The sequence below is a fragment of the Mytilus trossulus genome, chromosome 1 (assembly GCF_036588685.1).
Source record: "Mytilus trossulus isolate FHL-02 chromosome 1, PNRI_Mtr1.1.1.hap1, whole genome shotgun sequence".
In the NCBI taxonomy this organism is placed as follows: domain Eukaryota; kingdom Metazoa; phylum Mollusca; class Bivalvia; order Mytilida; family Mytilidae; genus Mytilus; species Mytilus trossulus.
The window spans coordinates 58,407,381-58,426,894 of record NC_086373.1 but is presented as its reverse complement, the minus strand read 5'-3'; the positions used below and the strand labels follow the sequence as shown (position 1 = coordinate 58,426,894).

At 34.1% G+C, this 19,514-nt stretch overlaps 1 protein-coding gene across 2 annotated transcripts in view; it reads right to left on the bottom strand.

The window, feature by feature from the left end:
- The window catches only part of LOC134728169 (TPR and ankyrin repeat-containing protein 1-like), a 59,077-nt gene that overhangs the window by 12,891 nt on the left and 26,672 nt on the right, over positions 1-19,514 (bottom strand). For both annotated transcript variants that reach the window (XM_063592660.1, XM_063592667.1), the window contains 9 exons: positions 17,896-18,156; positions 16,942-17,097; positions 14,139-14,746; positions 13,705-13,842; positions 12,373-13,279; positions 10,205-11,310; positions 9,514-9,927; positions 3,316-3,409; positions 419-637 (listed from right to left, as the gene is read on the bottom strand). In XM_063592660.1, coding sequence (XP_063448730.1) covers positions 419-637; positions 3,316-3,409; positions 9,514-9,927; positions 10,205-11,310; positions 12,373-13,279; positions 13,705-13,842; positions 14,139-14,746; positions 16,942-17,097; positions 17,896-18,156 — 3,903 coding nt within the window. The remainder of the gene's footprint in view (positions 1-418; positions 638-3,315; positions 3,410-9,513; positions 9,928-10,204; positions 11,311-12,372; positions 13,280-13,704; positions 13,843-14,138; positions 14,747-16,941; positions 17,098-17,895; positions 18,157-19,514) is intronic.

Genomic DNA, 19,514 nt, shown 5'->3' with positions numbered 1-19,514 from the left:
AAACCTTGTAAAGTGAAAACTGTTAATTAAATATGCATTATCTTTTTAAGGTAAATGATGTAAACAAGTAGTAGGGATTAATAGATGTGCCCCTTTACTTTTTGTTACAGTTCGTAAATCAGCAAGCAGGACCTAGAAATATATAATTCTGTCTAAAATAGTTAAAATTAGTTTGCATACAATGTGAAAATAATCATAAATTGATTAAGCAATAAAGTTGTTTCACCCATTCTCAAGTAAGTTGCTGATGATGTGAAAAGCTAATTTGGCTTACCGGTATATATTTTCATAAATTCATGTCACACAGACCATGTCATTTTGTATTTGATGATGACACAAAAATCCAACTCTTTTCATCAATCTCTTAAAATAATTGGTCCTGTTTCCATTTACACAGAGCAAAGTTATTGAAACTTACAATTTTGAACATCATCACTACTGATGGCCTTGACCAGATGGCGAGCTTTGAAATATTCAAACATGGGTGCTCTTTTATCCATATCTTCATCAAAGATCCACACATTCACCCTTGCCCGTGTTACTGCTGTGTACAGGTGCTTAAGTTCAGAGTTCAGAACTTTATGTTGGTTAGGGTCAAAGGTCAAGGCTCTTGGTCTGTCCTTTTGCTGCAAAATTTCTACAAAAATATTTTTTATAAGAAATACAAGTTACAACTTTTGTGAAGACTTAAAAGTATGTTGTGTTGATACAAAACTAGGCAAATATGTTTTAATGAGTGAACAGTGTTTTGCAGGCAAGACAATGAATTGACCTAGACAGAAATTTAACATGAACACTATGCAAAAGTTAAAAGGTATATAAACAATGATTAAGGAAGCAGCAAAATTTCTCAATAACAATTAGAAATGCAAACACTATAAAAGTTCATACATTACATCATTGACCTTCACTACATAAACTATGCAAAAGTTTTAAAATTAATGGTACATGATAGGAGGCAAGACCAAATGATGATCACTGGTTGTGGTTTGTTGATCTTGTTTATAAGTGTTTCTTATTTCTCATTTTTTTTTTTTATAAATTAGACCATTGGTTTTCTGGTTTGAATTGTTTTACACATTTTTTTAGGCCATTTATAGCTTGCTGTTTGCAATGAGCAACGGCTATGTGATAAAGATTTACTTTGACCTATAACGGTTTACTTTTATAAATTGTGACTTGGATGGAGAGTTGTCTCTAATTGGCACTCAGGCCACCCTTAAAAAATTGTTTGTTTGGCATTGCCGACTCACACCATCAGCAGTTGGGTAGGTAGGTAGGGATTTTTTTTTTTTATTTCATTCAAAAACTATATATATATTGCAACCATAATCATTTTGACTCTAGATCACAGCCAAAAGCAGTGCAGCATTTTGCAGTTGTGTGCACAAACTGATGGTTTCTTTGATAGGGGATAAAAGTCACATTCTACAACATATCGGTAATTTCATGTCAGACGTTCAGTGTTTTGGGAGGAGTAAACCAAAGTACCCAGCAGAAACAGATCTGTGGTAGTGAACTAACATGTTAGACCTGAAAATTGAATCACAGGGGCTTGTTACAATTGCCGGGTTTACTATCCATACGAACTGGGTTCGTATGGATAGTAAACCCGGCAATTGTAACAAGCCCCTGTGATTGAATCTTAACTGTGGGACTGTCTATTGAACAGAGGCTTAATGTCACATCTTGAAGTTGTCTTCAGTTTGGTAAACTTGTAATATCTTAATCAGTTTGACCACTACAGCTCCCTGTACAAATACATGATTTAAGCTTTGATTCATTGTTTGCTTGTTTGATGGGATTTAAAATAAACTTTCTACACCATATTGGCAAGTTCATGACAATCAGTTTATTAGTGGATGAAAGTGTAGTGCACAGAGGAACCTTATCATAAATGTCTTTGACAATCTAACCTTAATTTTGTGGTTGCAAACTTATACCTAGAGGTGATAGACTAGCATTGATACATGTAAATTTTGTCAAACTAGAAAACAATCAAAGCCACTGCAGCCCCTGATCAGCTTTTGAGGATAGCAAAATATTACAAATTAAGAAGGTTGGCACAAGAACAGACATGAATGCCAGACAATATTTATAGATATGTTGCTGTCAGATATCTTTTCTGTTTTAAGTTTGTGATACACACAAGAGGTTAGTCTTTAAAAATATGTATGTTTTGTACCAGGCTAACCTCTACATGTACAAATAAACCTGTAAATCTGGGACCATACATGTATTGGTCTTTAAGCTTTGGTGCTTTCATGCAGCACAGTCACCGGAAGATTTCATAATTAGAGCAATTTTTAGTAGTATTAATTATAATTATAGCGAAAAAAAATGGGGGAAATTAAATATTTTTAGAACTACGTATTCTACATAATAATCGATACTAATAAAGTAAAAATATTTTATTTCCCCTATTTTGTTAGCTATAAATCTTCAGGCGACTGTGCATGCAGGTACACCTTTCAACCATCAAGCCAAGGCATCATTTTGAATAGATATAAGAAGAGTGGTATGAGTGCCAACGAGACAACTCTCCATCCAAGTCACAATTTGTAAAAGTAAATAATTTATAGGTCAAAGAATGCATTGTTTTGGAATTTACATGGCAACATGCTTTGTTATCTGGTTCAAGAAAAATGATAGATTTCACATATTCAAGAGATCTTTCAAAGGTTAAAGCTACAGATGTTTATTCTGTCATGTCTTGGTGAAAAGCTTCTAAACCATGAAGTGAGGATGCAAAGCAGACACCAACAATAGTGTCACTGTCTGCTTTACCAAAGACGACATTTATGTTCTCTAAAAGGCCTTTCAGAACATCAATCCATGTTGCATGTAAAGATTAGCTGAACATCTTATGTTTTAATAAAACACCCCTCTCCATAATTAATGGAGCATTAGGGGATGCTATCCACTGCCTGTCTTTTTGACATTTTTGGCAGACTTTTTTCTAATCTATGCCATTCAAGCGTTTGCTCTGAATACACTGTACATCAAACACTTTAAAGATCATGATTTGAAAAAAGTAAAGTCTGGAAACAAACTCCGGGAATTTTCCGATTTTTTAAATAAAAAAAATACGAATTTTGAAACACCAACAAAATTATTCGGGCGGCAAGATTTTCAGTGGGTCGGGCGGCAATGCCAAACAAATGAAATTTTATTTTAGGCCTCATACCACATTTTCTTATATCTATATCACAACATCTCCATATCTTATTTTATTTAACTATTTAAAATCTTATCAAACAAAGACTTTAGTACCAAAGGGGCAACTTCATTCTATAGTTAAAATTTACTACTCACCTGTACTTACTGTGACCAAACTCTCTGTTCCAGTTTTCACATTGTTACTAAGTCTTTCCAAGAAATCTGTAACAACTCTCCATTCTTTTGAAGCCTTCAAAAATAAGTTACAATTTTTCTCAAATTAGTCTCTGGTGGAGGCTTTATCACATCTTCTTATCTTTATTCAAAGTAAACTAGAGGCTCTAAAGAGCCTGTATCGCTCACCTTGGTATATGTGCATATTAGACAAAGGACACAGATGGATTCATGACAAAATTGTGTTTTGATGTTGGTGATGTGTTTGTAGATCTTACTTTACTGAACAATCTTGCTGCTTACAATTATCTTGATCTATAATGAACTTGGGCCAGAAGTGACGGTGGAAAATATCTTGTTGAAATTTACAAAAATTTACCAAATAAATAAAAATTGTTAAAAAAATTACAATAGAGGGTAATAATTCCTTAAGGGGTCAACTGACCGTTTTGGTCATGATGACTTATTTGTAGATCTTACTTTGCTGAACATTATTGCTGAGTTTATCTCTATCTATAATAGTATTCAAGATATTAACCAAAAACGTCAAAATTTCATTAAAATTACTGATTCAGGGGCAACAACCCAACAACCCGTTGTCTGATTCATCTGAAAATTTCAGGGCAGTAAGATCTTGACTTGATTTATGATATAACCCCATGTCAGATTTGCTTTAAATGCTTTGGTTTCAGAGTTATAAGCCAAAATCTACATTTTACTCCTATGTTCTATTTTTAGCCATGGCGGCCATCTTGATTGGTTGGCCGGGTCATAGGACACATTTTTATTAACTTGACACCCCAATGATGATTGTGGCCAAGTTTGGTTAAATTTGGCCCAGTAGTTTCAGAGGAGAAGATTTTTGTAAAAGTTAACGATGACGGATGATGACGGACACCAAGTGATGTGAAAAGCTTACTTGGCCCTACGGTTTAGGTGAGCTAAAAACACAAGACATTTATTCTTTGTTTAGCCTGCCAAATTTACTATGACTGAATGTGATGTCAAATTCAAGACATCAACATGCAAACATCTAAGGATCAGGTGATTATAGGTACATAACAAACTACACATTGCTTATTGTTGAAGCGGTACTGTGACCTATAGCTGTTTCTGTTTAATTTGGTCTCTTGTGAAGAGTCTTCTCCTTGGCAATCATACCACATCTTTTTTTTTTATATACACACATGTTAGAAACAGATTGTTAAATGGTTTCAAATCTACCTCCTTTTTCTTAAATCTATGTCCAGTATCATAATTATACAGTGTAGGACAGACGGGCTGAAGGCTTGCACGAAATTTTTTTTTTGGGCGAGTGTAAAAATTACTTCACAGGCCCAAAATGCATATTGGTAGCCCAATCATTTTAATCAATTTTTTTTACGTGTTGAGCCATAAAAAATGACCAAAAAAAAGCAATATAAATACGGTAGATGTTCTAAATTCCCCAATCAAACCTTCCTGATAAATAACCCTTAAAAAATCATTCTCGAAGTCTTCATTGTCACTGATTTCAGCATCACTGTTCAGTGCCTAATCTAGGATTTTGGAGAGGAAGAAGTGACTTCTCATTCCACGCGATGGTAGAGAGAGGCGAAGTTCCAATGCCGTTTCGGTTGCATAGACTTTAGTGATTTCGTGTAATCACTGATGATATATTGCTGTTGCGTTTAAAACTAAACAATTTTCTGCGAATTGATCTAAAAATAGCACGGGGAATTTCCGCAATATTCTTTTCGGTCAGTCATTTCACAGGAGTTTGCTATCACAGTAGAGCTTCTATCGAAGACAGAAGCGAGAGAAGCTCTATAGTGATAGTCGACAGGTGTTTCCAACGTGTCAATGCAAAACAAAATAAAAAGACATTTTATAAACGAATTGTTTTCTTATGTCACTGCCACATGCACTTGTTTCTATCCTTGGGGGTTTAAGCTATGCCAGAGTTCGTTTCATAATTCTCTTTGCCCTTGTTTGGTTAAGTGGATCAGATGTGGTTTTACTGTCAATGCCTGTCGCTAGCCTACATAAAACACCAATAGTTTTGCGCAATCATTGTCAGTAAAACTATTTTTGACCCACAATCAACAAGCACATTGACAATCCACGATGCGTTTGTATACGCCATATTGATATTTTAATGCACTTTAGTCCAGTCGAATTGTGATAAAAATGCTCAGAATGTGGTAAAAGCATCAAACTTTGGAGAGTGTTAGTTGAGGTCATAACTAACATTTTTAGCTATGGACCCAATTCAGAAAATCAAAATGGCGACTCTGGGCGGCCATTTTGAAATTATATCCAAAAAAATAATAAAAATAATTAGAAAAAATATGAAAAATATATTTCTTTACCACTTTTAATAAACTTTCGTATTTCTTATGACAAAGAATATCAACTGAGGACTAATGAAGCATTTAGTGGCCATCTTGAATGGTGGCCATTTTGGAAACGTAAATTTCCAATACATCATAATTCGCTATCTTAAATTGTTTTTTGAAGTAATACTAAGTTTTATTTGCATTTACAACTAGTTTTGCTAATCATATATTTATGACTGATAATATAGAATATATTCACCAAGTGCTCAAATAAGCCATGCGTATGTTAACATGGTAAGCAAATAAATGTGTGTAAAGAAATACGTAAATTCTTTTAATTGCAGTTAAGCATATAGGGCTTAGTTACTTTTTTTACCACCAAAAAATGTGTATATAAATAATAAAATATGAGTTATGATCACTGTATGTTGAAAAGGAAAACTGCGTAGCTATACAAATCACTGGAGCTGAAAAAATATTAAAAAATAGACTGGAATGAATTCCGTAACGCAAAGAGAGAACACGTAAGGATTTACAATGCCAGCTAGTAGGCAAATACAAAAAGAGCAGACATATACATTTGAGCTGGTAATCAGTCATTTGTTGTAAGCATACTGTTCCAAGTTGATGAAGGCTATGTAATGGGAGAATCACAAGACAAAAGGTACTAATCCTTTCAAAGCAAATCTTAAGATCAAAATAAATTTTGTCAGGAAAAACGAAAAAAGTCTAAGATGAGTCGCGGATTGAAAAAAAAACAGTAAAATAACCAGCCACAGTTGTAATGAATCAATAAGAACAATGATTGGAGGGATTTTTGTTTTCTTTTTCATGAGGTATCTGACTATCATTCAACATGAAGCATCGACAATTATGATCGACAATAGTGACCGTTACTGTCACTTGAACTACTAACCATTGTTCAAATGGTTGCGTCTTTCTCCGGATTCTCAACAAATATGTTGGGGAAGTTCTGAAACAGGCCATGTCTTTTAGTCGTGATGGTGAAGGCTTTTTCATAGTCAAAGTAACTAGAAGAGCTTGAAGAGTTAGGCTTGCTACTATTAAAAGGTTTAGAGGGACATTCAATGTAGGCTTTTAAAATGAATCAGTTCCACAATCTGTGAGACATCTTACTCTCTATCTGAGGACTGATAAGTAGCAGTTGTATCCTTTCGGCTACGAGTTGCACAATTGATCTATTATAGATGAGAAATGGTATGTTTGTCTGCCACTCAACGATAGAACTTGACTGTGTCGCGTTGTTAAGCCATCATGTATCATTCTTACTGAGAAAACTTATGTCTGTTGAACTGATTCGTGTCAACAGCGTTTACTGAGTTTCCCTGTAAAGCTATTTTTAGTATCAAGCAAATATAGCTTGCCTGCTATGGCTATGGTGACAACCTTTTATAAAGAGGTCTGTTTTAGAGCGTCACGAATACCTTTGTTGGAAATCAAGAGAACAAAAATTATCTTGCTTGTATGCTTGCTATGGCAGCTACATTTCAATTTTGTTAACAGCGTTGTATCAGTTCTTCCTTCCATGATAACTCCAAGTTGTTCCAGGCGTCAACTGTACAATTGAGCGTGATCTGCAAGCTTGAAGATTAGTACAATACCTCTTCAAGACCGTGTGCCATCAATGTATTTTATTATTTTGGAAAGCACAGCTCCATAGATAAAAGTTTCCTGGCTTTCTTTCTGTGTCTTGTACTCTCTATTTCATATGTTGTCAAGTTTTATCAATCATCAAGCAGGATATTAGTGAATTGACATCTTCAGCTCTTAGTTTGGCTAGGGGAATATGTCTTGTAGTACAGGTGCACAGTCATGCCCTATTTTTATCGATGTGAAAATGTCGATGTATCATCACCACAGAAAAAAATACACTGCAGTCATTGATTTTGTTGATCCAGTATCACCTTACAGTGTCTGGTTACTTATTGTTGCAACTTATCTAGTATGTTTTCCCTTTTACTGATGAAATATTTTGAGATCTGAACATTTGTTTGACATGATTTGGGCCATTATGCCTTGTGATCCTGGACTGCTTCTGCAGTTCCATAGCCCTCATTCAACTGTTTCGAATTGAGCGAAAGGAAAAGCATTTCAAAACCCAACATCTTGCATCAAAAGAGTGATTGCCAGCACAAATGTCTATGTCTGTTCCATTTGTATCTACCGAGCATTGCAAACCCTCACATGTCCTCTTTTGCCGTTTCACACATTCCTTCCAATCTAATCGCCCATAACGTTCTTCTGATATCTAGCCCCAGGGTTTCCAACACAAACTTTCGGTCATAAAATTATTATATCATATACGTAATTTCTGTTTTAAAAAGTTACTTAGGCAAACATGTAAGTAACAAAAATTCTAATACTGATATCTTTATTCTGTAAACATGTGCATGCCTTATCTGACTTCTTTGTGAATATCAAATATAGATTAGTAAAAAATATATGAATGCAAACAGTGAATTAATAAGATTAGCGAATAATGATATATTGGAATATCTGATTTCCAAATGGCCATCATTCAAGATGGCTACCCCGAAAAAATCAATATATATGAAGTTCTCAGATAACAGGCCGTGTCATCTGTGGTGAATATATCATATGACTATATAATAACTTCCTGCAGTAAGCGCTCACCTTATACATGCTATAAGTCAAACACGGTTACTAAGGAAATGGAAATGTGTTAAGGCAGTATTAAGTAGTACTACGATATGTAAATGTGAGTGGAATTGTGATCGAATTTGATCGACAGAGTGTGGTGTGGCAAAACATGTACATTTCATTTATTGTTAAATATTTTTAACGTGAAATGAAAACATTTGAGTAATTAATATGCTTTTAATATTACTTGCATGATATGAAATTAATTATGCGTGTAATTAAGGTTTTTGAAAGTAGTTTCAAATGAACAATATCAACAAAACGAATTATCCTGTATTCAGACAATTATTATAAACAACAGTGATACACATATTTTCTTGCTTTATTTGTACTTGTAAAATAAAATTCTCCTGTTATTCTATGTTGAACAAGCGGTGGAATGAATATTGCATTTAGAGTAATAGTTCATTTTATGATCCTCTTCGTGGTCCGCGTTTTAAAGCTGTTATACCCGATACAAAACAGAAGAATAACTCGGGGAATGGGTATGCTCATTTTTTTCCTGTTTATATAGCTCCAAAAAATACATTTGTATATCTTCGACAACGCATTTTTTTTTTTTTTTTATCGAAAAATTACTACATATTTTGGCTTTAAAAAATCAAGATATTTCAAGATGGCTGCCATTCAACATGGATAATATTTCCAAAACTTTTGTTCAACAAGACAATTGAAATCCACACTGTTGTTCTATTAACCAGGTTTCATGTCAATATCTTCTCTAATATCATTTTCATGATTTTTTTTATTAATCTACTGAGATCAAACGGCCGCCATTTTAAAATGGCCGCCTCGTCCACAAATTTCGACTTTCAGAGTGGGTCCATAGCGTTAAATGTTGCCCCTGACAAATACTTCTACTATGCCAAATTTCATGCTTTTACCACAATCTGAGCAATTTTGTCAAAAATCTGCACAAATCGACTGGACTACTTGCAGGTTTTAACTATGTGACCAGAGGATTTCCGAAAATGGGTGTTCCGAAAGTGGGTTGTTTATTATAGGAGTAAACTACGATTTTGAGAATGATAATACACTCGCCCAATGATTTATTTTGGGGCCAGTTACCATCCATCTTTTGACAATTTCTAATCGCCCAATCAAGGTTCTGGTCGCATTTGGCGACCAGGCCACTGGCTGTGTCCAACACTGATTAAATAAAGAAATAACTCTTCCATACCTGTGAATCCTTGAAAAAGTTGTAGAGCAAAATATCATCAAACTCCAGACCTTTAGCTTCATATATTGTCAATATCAGACCACACTGAAGTTCTTCTGGAACATTCTCTCTTGCTGCATCATTAACAACCAAGATGGCTTGATGAGCTCCAAACTCGATGTGAGAGGTCTTACGTTTGTTTCCTCTGAGTAACAGCGCCAAATCACTGAAGCTACAGGATTCTAACAAGACTGGTTGTGGTCCATGAAAGAGTCCTTGATCTTTGTTCAGTCTGTCAAAGGATTCTGGGAAAAATTCAACCATAACATCAAGGATACTAGAAGCAAGGGACAGAATTCCTGCATGTGAACGATAGTTGTGTGTCAGCTGGTATACTTGCTTAGGAATTGCTACTCCAGAAGTTTTTCCCATGGCCTGAAAAATAATCCCATATATTTTTAAAATATCATAAATATGACTTTTTAAAGATTTTTTTTTCATTGAAATACTGAAACTTATACAGTGTTTGTTTTAAATTTAGGTAATTAATGTAAGTCAGTGAATTTAATTTACCAAAACTCTTCTTATTTTGGTTAGAGGAAGGTAGGGAAATCTTAAACACATTTGTATTTCGTTTTGATCTTATCACTGACAAGTATTGCAAATATCTCATTAACAATAAAATAATGAGTGTAAAACACTTTAAAATTACCTGTAATGAATGACTAGCATAAAAGAAGAGAGATTTGAGATCACTGAATCTGAAGGATATTCCCCTCATGATGCCCTGAGCTGTATCTCCTGTCAGAAACATATCATTGGGATTCTGACACAATCTCAGAAGTAAACAAAGCTCAGCCTGAGTGAAATCTTGAGTTTCGTCAACAAATATTTGATGAATCACCCAGTTCAAATCATGTTGTTTGCACACACGCTGATACACGTTACGAACAAGATCTGTCTCGTCAAACAAGAATTTTTGTTTCCTCGCATGTTCATAGCGTTTGAACAAAGTGTAAATATGTTCTCTTTCTCCAGAGAAATTAGGTGCTCTTTTTCTTCCAAGGTCAAAGTACTCTTCCTTCTCGAGGTATCCTGTTGGTTTGGATAAAGCTTCATATGATCCTTTTATAAATGACATTATTTCTGTCCAGACAAGTGAAGGATGATATTTCTTTCCAATACCTTTATTCATGTGCGGCCATATTGTTTCAGCAAATAATTCATATGTCAATTCTCTTCGTGGAGGTACTCTTTTCCTGTTTTGACGATCTTGGTTTAGATTATCTTGATCATCGTCCAATCCTTCTTCTTCTTCTTCATCATCATCACTATCACTTTCTTTATCCGAATCTTCTTGAAGAAGTGGAAGAATACTAAGAGGCCCATCTCCATCTGTCCATCCTTGAATATCAACCTTCAAACTACCATCTTCGGTTCTATCAAAGAAGTAAGGTTCATCTATTGATGCATCTAGCATCAACAATAACTGACGAGAGGTTACGAATAAAGGAAACTGATAATCGTTCAAATCTTGAAAACGATTAGGCAAATTTTGATTCTCTGCTTCTAAATGATTTTTAGCTAGATCACAGGCATGCATAAGTTCCCTAAAGTTTTTCTGGACTTCATTACATAATACAGCATTTTTGGTGATGAAGACTTGATGTAAATGGTCATATTTTTGTCCATTTGCATCATTGACTTCTTCAGCCTCATTTTCATTATCTGGTGCTGCAGTGGCTCCCTCTTGACTTCCTCCAGATATTTGTCTGTCCAGAGGTACATTTTCTTCCTCCACCAGCATGTCATCAACTTCTGAAATTTATAATTGATATTAAAAAAATATTTCTGTTTTCGATAAAATAATTCATCATGAACAAAATTCTTGAAAAGAAATTCTGTTGAATACTTTCCTTCTTTTTTCAAACTAGTTTAAATTTCATAAATATAGGTAAACTAGAAGATGTTATGGCATCAAAATCACAGTGAAAAAAATAATATGAAAAAGATGAAAAATACAAAACATCACATACAGACAGAATGAATATTAATATTTTTATATATTTATGTATATATTTGTATAGGGTTCCACCCTACCCTGTGTTTTACCTACAATTTTTGAATAAAGTAATATTTTGACTGCCAATAAACAAAGTTCATTTATCAGAAGATTTTTTGGTAAAAGTTTAGTACATTGAAGCGTTAATCATGCTGATTATAAAACATCCTCATTTTAGTTGTTCTATATATACACAATCTGTACCAATTTCTCAGCCTAATGAAGAAGTTTGCTGTTATAATACAAATAACAGCTGAGTTGTTATTTTTATACCCCACCTACGATAGTCTGTCCGTCTGTCCCTCTGTTAGTTTGTCATTCATTCATCTGTTCGTTCGTTCCTCTGACTTCATGTTAAAGTTTTTGGTCAAGTTTACTTTGATGAAGTTGAAGTCCAATCAACTTTAAACTTAGTACACATGTTACCCATGATATGATCTTTCTAATTTTAATGCCAAATAATAGTTTTGACCACAATTTCACGGTCCACTGAACATAGAAAATGATAGTGCAAGTTCAGGTTAAAGTTTTTGGTCAAGGTAGTTTTTGATAAAGTTGAAGTCCAACCGACTTGAAACTTAGTACACATGTTCCCTATGATATGATCATTCTAATTTTAATGCCAAATTGAAGTTTTGACCCCAATTTCACGGTCCACTAAACATGGAAAATGATAAGTGTGAGTTAGGCATCCATGTACTATGGACACATTCTTGTCTTTTTATACATTTATAGTTCATGTCAACAAGACCAGTCCCTGCACAAGAAACTTTTTAATCTTTCAAAATTTAAAACACTAATTATAATTTAATCAATACCCTCTGGGTCCTCTTCCTCCTCATCTTGGTTCCTCTGCTCCCTGTAGATATCACCTCTAGGTAACAGTGGAGCATCAGCCTCCTTAGCTTTTGTCCAGTACCATAAAAACCTACTCCATAATCTATACAGGCAACAGGTTGTCTTGCCTGTACCACTACGACCTAGTAAAAGGATAGGTGCGTTTGACTGGAGATTAATGATGGCATGTTCCAAGTCTGTCACACGGAATGGAAAGTCTACTTTGATTTCAATGTTCTGTAAAATGTGTGAAATAAGATTTGAAGAGAAAGAATAAAACTTAAGAATGTGATATTCTGTTTCGTTGGCACTTGCTGGCGGAAAGTACTGCTTGACTTCCTCCAAGACACTCTTTTCAAGGTCTGTTTCTGCATAGATTCTAGGAACTCTTTTCTTTTTATTAGAATACTGTTCATGTTTGACACCCTTCAGCTTTTTCTGTATGATGCAAGACTCACCTCTTGTGTGAGATTTTACAATTCTTTGAACAGAATTGTATATTTTGTCATGGTCAAAGACTATGTCCCATACTCTTATAATTTCTGAGTATATTTTTCCACCTTTAACTGGACGATCTGACAATTGTTCTTCATTGCATTCAAGAATTCTTTCTGCCGACTCACTCAATCTTGGAGAAAAGGCAATGGCAAGTTCCCATATAATTCTACCTCCTTTGGTAATCTTAGCTTCATACAGCCGTAGTGTTTCAGGAACATGATGGAGCTTCTTGCACAGAATTTGAGTCCACTCGCCAGCTGCCAGATGCTGAATCTTACAAACAATTCTTTGTTTTAATTCAGGGAGAACATGTTTGTCCCTCAAGGCTTTCCATACATCAGCAGTACATTCAACTTCCCATTCTAAATTTTCAAACACTTGTGGATCAAACTGTAAAATAGAATTGCTTCATTATGATTGATTGATTGAGGTTTGCTTAACATTAAGTGGCAAATATTTCATACATGTTCCAAGTTAAGAAAAAGTTAACAATATATACAGTAGGCAGGTTCTGCAAAAGAGGTTGTACAAGACACAATATGACACTATATATAATTTGTTTAAGTCTCATCTGCAATCAATACAAGTTCTTTTTTTAAAACATGTTAAAATCAGTTTTAATTCTTGGAATCTTGGAAGAAGCAGGATAAGATAACAAATAGTAAGGAAGTGATTGGCAACTTTTAAGTTTGGAAACACCAAGAATGTTTTATGAGTCTGTCAGGCTTTTTAACCCCAGGTACATCCATCAGAACATACTGTTGTCCAAAAAAGAACAGATAATTGGTTAAATGAAAGCAAATACTTGGTTTTACCTGGAACTGTTCTTCTATACTCTCCTCTTCATCATCATCTAAGTCTTGATCTATTTCCTGCTGCAATGGTTCTGGTTCCTGGTTTACTGTAGGTTCCACAGTAACTGGTACATTATCTGAATCCTGGGGTTTTGGTGTCTGGAAAAAGGTATAACACTGAAGCTTACAAATCAAATTAGTTGAATATTTAAATAGGCAATTGAAAGAGCTACTATACATTATTCATTGCAACCATGAGCTATATTCAAATTTAATAATATGAAAAATATGAAAATAAAAGTCCCCTTGAAAGGAACCTTAATAACTCAAACTGTATAGTCTAAAAAAAATGTATGGCTCTCCATGACCTATGACCATTATCAAAGATGCTTATAATATGTTTCAGTGTGGTCAAAGTGTATCTAAACATTTTTTCTTACAATAAGTTGTTTTACCTGAGATTCTGCTTTATCCATTTTGGACTTTTTACTGGGTTTCTCTAAATTATCAGCTCTACTGGAGTATTTACTGTAAGCCACATCATCCAGACCATAAATCAGCTCCTCAATTCTCCTCCTCAGAGCTTCTTTTCTTAACGGTGCTCTGATGACAGGTTTTTCTACAACAGTGGGCACTTCCTCTGCTCTTTCATATTGCAGAAGATCTTCTGCTTCAGCCTCTATAATTCCTCCATTTTGTTCTGATTCGTTTTCTACCTTGGTTTTGGCAGACTTTTTCTGCTGTCCTGTAGCCTTTGTTTTTTTGGATGAAATTTTGGTTGGTCCACCAACAGATGCTAATCTAAAGAACTGAAGCCTTCGGTCATTCTTAGCATTTAAATAATGAATTGGAAGTTTGCCTTCATTGTTTTTGACATTTGACGAGATTTTCTTGTCACAGAGAAGTTCTGTTGCTTTTTGTACAGTAGAATTATACTTCATTTTAGCCAACAGGTGATATAGACTGTCTCCATTTTTATCCTGCTCATTAGGATCTAACATGTGGTATTTTTCTGAATCTTTTTCAAACATTTCCAAAAACAGGTTGAAAATAGAGAAATTCCCTGTAAATAAAAAAAAAATTGTAAGAGTTCCGCGGAACCCAGTGTCTCGCCTATTTTTGCTGTAAATCGCAGGCTCAACAACAATGAGGAAAAAAATCAATAAAAATATTCCTCTTGTTACTATTTTATGATTGTAAGAAAATCTAAGTCTATTTAAAAGTAAATTACAGAAAAAACGGAGTAATCTTTTTACAAACTTTACTTCTGGATACAATCTTATGTTCATAAAAAAGCTTCTGTCCAAGTTTGGTACAAACCCAGGATAGTTCAAGAAAGTTATTAAAATTCTAAAAACTTTAACCACAGAGTGAATGTAATGGTTCCCTGCAGAAAAACTAAGTCCATTTAAAAGTAAAATATGGAAAAAATGGATTTATTTATTTACAAAATATACTTCTGGATACTATCTTATGATCATAAACAAGCTTCTGTCCAAGTTTGGTACATACCCAGGATAGTTTAAGAAAGTTATTAAAATTCTAAAAACTTTAACCATAGAGTGAATGTAATGTTTCCCCGCTGAAAAAAATAAGTCCATTTATAAGTAAAATACGGAAAAAATGGAATTTTATTTTTACAAAATTTACTTCTGGATAATATCTTATGATCATAAACAAGCTTCTGTCCAAGTTTGGTACAAACCCAGGATAGTTTGAGAAAGTAATTAAAATTCTAAAAACTTTAACCACAGAGTGAATGTTTTGTTTCCCAGCAGAAAAAACTAAGTCCATTTATAGTAAAATACTGAAAAAATGGAATTTTATTTTTACAAAATTTACTTCTGGATACTATCTTATGATCATAAACAAGCTTCTGTCCAAGTTTGGTACAAGTCCAGGATAGTTGGAGAAAGTTATTAAAATTCTAAAAACTTTAACCACAGAGTGAATGTTTTGTTTCCCCGCAGAAAAAAGTCCATTTATAGTAAAATACGGAAAAAATGGAATTTTATTTTTTTACAAAATTTACTTCTGGATACTATCTTATGATCATAAACAAGCTTCTGTAAAAGTTTGGTAGAAATCCAGTATAGTTTAAGAAAGTTATTAAAATTTCAAAAACTTTAACCACAGAGTGAATATTTGTTGACGCCGCTGCCGACGCCGACGGAATGTAGGATCGCTTAGTCTCACTTTTTCGACTAAAGTCGAAGGCTCGACAAAAATAAATATACTATGTTGATGAATTGCAAGGCATATTTAAATCTACAAATTACTTCAGCCTTTCATGATTATGTTTGGGTTAAGCATAAATTGTGACATGACAGGTGTTTCTGAATGATGAGTGCATGCTACAAGTTTGTCAATTATATGCCAAACATCTGTGGTCTTATACACTGTATATAGGTTCTCCTAATTTGTAAACTAAAAATGTCATTATTTTATATGCATGAAAGAAATGAATTTGAACCCAACCCAGAAACATAAAAATTAACAAAAACAAAATGATAATGCTAACTTATAATACCCCCACTATAAGTTTTAGGAAAACAAGAAGTTAAAGCCACATCTCATATGATATAGCATGCTCACATTTTAGAAAGCTTTGATTTGTACTTCTTAGAAGGAGTACAAACATATAGCAGTATAGCCCTTCCTTGCAGCAGGAGTATAATTAAGTTATTCAACAGTTCTAGATCTTCACCTGTAGCCATATACATGTAAATCTATTTGTCAAATTTAGACATTTTTCCAAGTTTTATAGTATTATTTCTTTTTGAAAAGCCTTAGAATCGGAATAACAGTACTGTTGTTGAAGAGTTGCCATCGTCAATTTTGATTTGACGGTCGCAAATCTCCGTTTTACTGTCTCCGCTACGCGTCGCCAGTAAACTGCATTTGCCTCCGTCAAATCTACAATTGACGGTGGCAACTCTTCAACTACAGTACTGTTATTCCTTAAGTTCACTGCTTTGGATGAAGCTGTATAAATTGGAGTGTCTCCCTACCTTTCTCTCTTAGTTACTATAGATAATGCTGCATGGATGGGAGTCTCTTCCTAATTGACAGACATCTATCCTCTTACTGAACCCTTTCTGATGTAATGGAGTGTATAATGGGGGATGGAAGGGCGTGTCTCCCTGATTGACAGACATCTTATCACATTTCCTACCCTTATTCCTGTAAATTGCTGTAAATAAGCCACATGTATGGGTTTGCCATCCTGTTTTACAAATATGAAACACCTTTGTTTACCTCTGTCCCTTTCAATTGCTATAGATAATGCAGCATGGATGGGTGTGTCTCCCTGGTTGACAGACAGATGTGATGGACAGGCTCCATGGCTAAATAAAGTCTCCAGTACTTTAAATTGTTCCTCTTGTACAGCTGCTTGTATACATCTCTTGCCCTCTAAAAAATGAAATTTAGAAAAAATATTACCGTTAACAGTTGTTAGTGTTGTAAGGGCCTTATTTGAACTCAATGATTAAAACTCTTTTTCAAGACAGAAAGTTTCAGGTTGATGAATAAATCTTTGAGAATATATAAAGTGAAAAAAAAGCTTCAGATGCATCAAATTAAGGAGAAGGTTCAAAATGAGACAAAACTATTTTTAATTTTCAATAGCCTCCTTTTCTAATATTTTTATTCTAATTCTTAAATTTTTTGAACAGAAATAATATCAGGCAATGTTATGTTTTTAATTAAATGATAAAATAGTGGCATTTTATTACCTCCTTATACATATATATAAAACAAGAATGTGTCCCAGTACATGAATGCCCCACTTGCCCTCTCATTTTCTATATTCAGTGGACCGTTAAATTGGGGAAATCTAATTAGGCATTAAAATTAGAAAGATTATATCATAGGGAAGATGTGTACTAAGTTTCAAGTTGATTGAACTACAACTTCATCAAAAACTACCTTGACCAAAAACTTTAACCTGAAGAACTAACGAACGTACGGATGAACAACCAGAAAACATAATGCCCCTCTACTAATGTAGGTGGGCATAAAAAAAGGTTTGTCTACGACCAGTTATAAATTATGTGACTGTCTCTACATAATTCTGCAAACAATGACTAACAATGGCACATACCCATATTTTTTCAATAAATTTCTGGCAGGGCAATAAAATATTTTGAGGTCGGACATTAAATCACAGAATCAGCATACATTGCTTTCCCTCATCATATGATCACCTACCATTTTCAATTACAGCACCACTTTTGAGCATGGATTCAATGATTTTTGTCAGAAGCTGGTGAGATCCTTTGAGTGAGGAATGAATAATGACTCTTGGTAATTTGATACCCTTGGCATAATCCATGAGATCAGTTTGACCATGATGTTTCCTATGTTCATCAACTACAACATCTAACTGCCTCCAGTTCTCTCCCTTCACTAGTCCTGTCACAATTCTCTGGTAGTACTTGTCAGGTATCTTAGCCAATCTTTCTGGTATTTCTGTAATTATAAGGATGTATGTCATACTCATTTATCATTAGGAATTATAAAACATCTTTTTGTTTTCATATAATAGACCCCTGAACATTCTGTATGTATGTGCCTGTCCCAAGTCAGGAGCCTGTAATTCAGTGGTTGACATATGATGCTGTGCTACATATTTGTTTTCATTCATTTTTTTATACGACCGCAAAATTTGAAAATTTTTCGTCGTATATTGCTATCACGTTGGCTTCATCGTCCGAATACTTTTAGTTTTCGCACTCTAACTTAAGTAAAAGTGAATAGAAATCTATGAAATTATATCACAAGGTTTATGACATCAAAAGGAAGATTTTGGGAGTTTTGATCCCAATATTTTAGGAATAAGGGGCCAAAAAGGGCCCAATTTGCATTTTCTTGTTTTTTTCGCACAGTAACTTTAGTAAAAGTTAATAGACATCTATGAATTTTGACACAAGGTTTATGACTACAAAAGGAAGGTTTGGTTTGATTTTGGGAGGTTTGGTTCTAACAGTTTAGAAATTAGGGGCCAAAAAGGGGTCCAAATAAGCATTTTTCTTGGTTTTCGCATTATAACTTTAGTATAAGTGAATAGAAATCAATGAAATTTTAACAAAAGGTTAATGATCACATAAGGAAGGTTGGTATAGATTTTGGGAGTTTCGGTCCTAACAGTTTAGGAATTAGGGGCCAAAAAAGGGTCCAAATAAGCATTTTTCTTGGTTTTCGCACCAGAACTTTAGTATAAGTGGATAGAAGACTATGAAATTTAAACACAATGTTTATGACCATAAAAGGAAGGTTTGTATTGATTTTGGGAGTTTTGGACCTAACAGTTTAGGTGTAAGGGGACCAAAGGGTCCAAAATTAAACTTTGTTTGATATCATCAAAAATTGAATAAATGTGGTTCTTTGATATGCCAAATCTAACAAGTGAACGTCCCGTATTAGCCCATGGGCCAATACAGCTTTTTTCCCACTTTTGTCTGTATTGGCCCTGTTTTTTCCATTTCAAAACTTTAAGACGTTACAAAACATTGCACGACATTTAACCTGTTTATTTTATGACTTTAATATAAAAAATATTATACAAATTTTTTATGCATAACGATACTTCCAAAGTTAAGTAATGGCGTAAGAAAATTGAAAACCGGAAGTGAACGTCCTGTATTAGCCCTAATACGGCTTTTTACCCGCTTTTTTCTGTATTGGCCCTGTTTTTTTCCGTTCGAAGAGCAATATTAAATCTTAATTTATATCGACAGTGGAACGTTTTTAGTATTGCACATGCTGATTTATCCGTATTAGGGCTTATTTGCTCATATCATTTATAGCGAACCCTATTGAACCTTTCT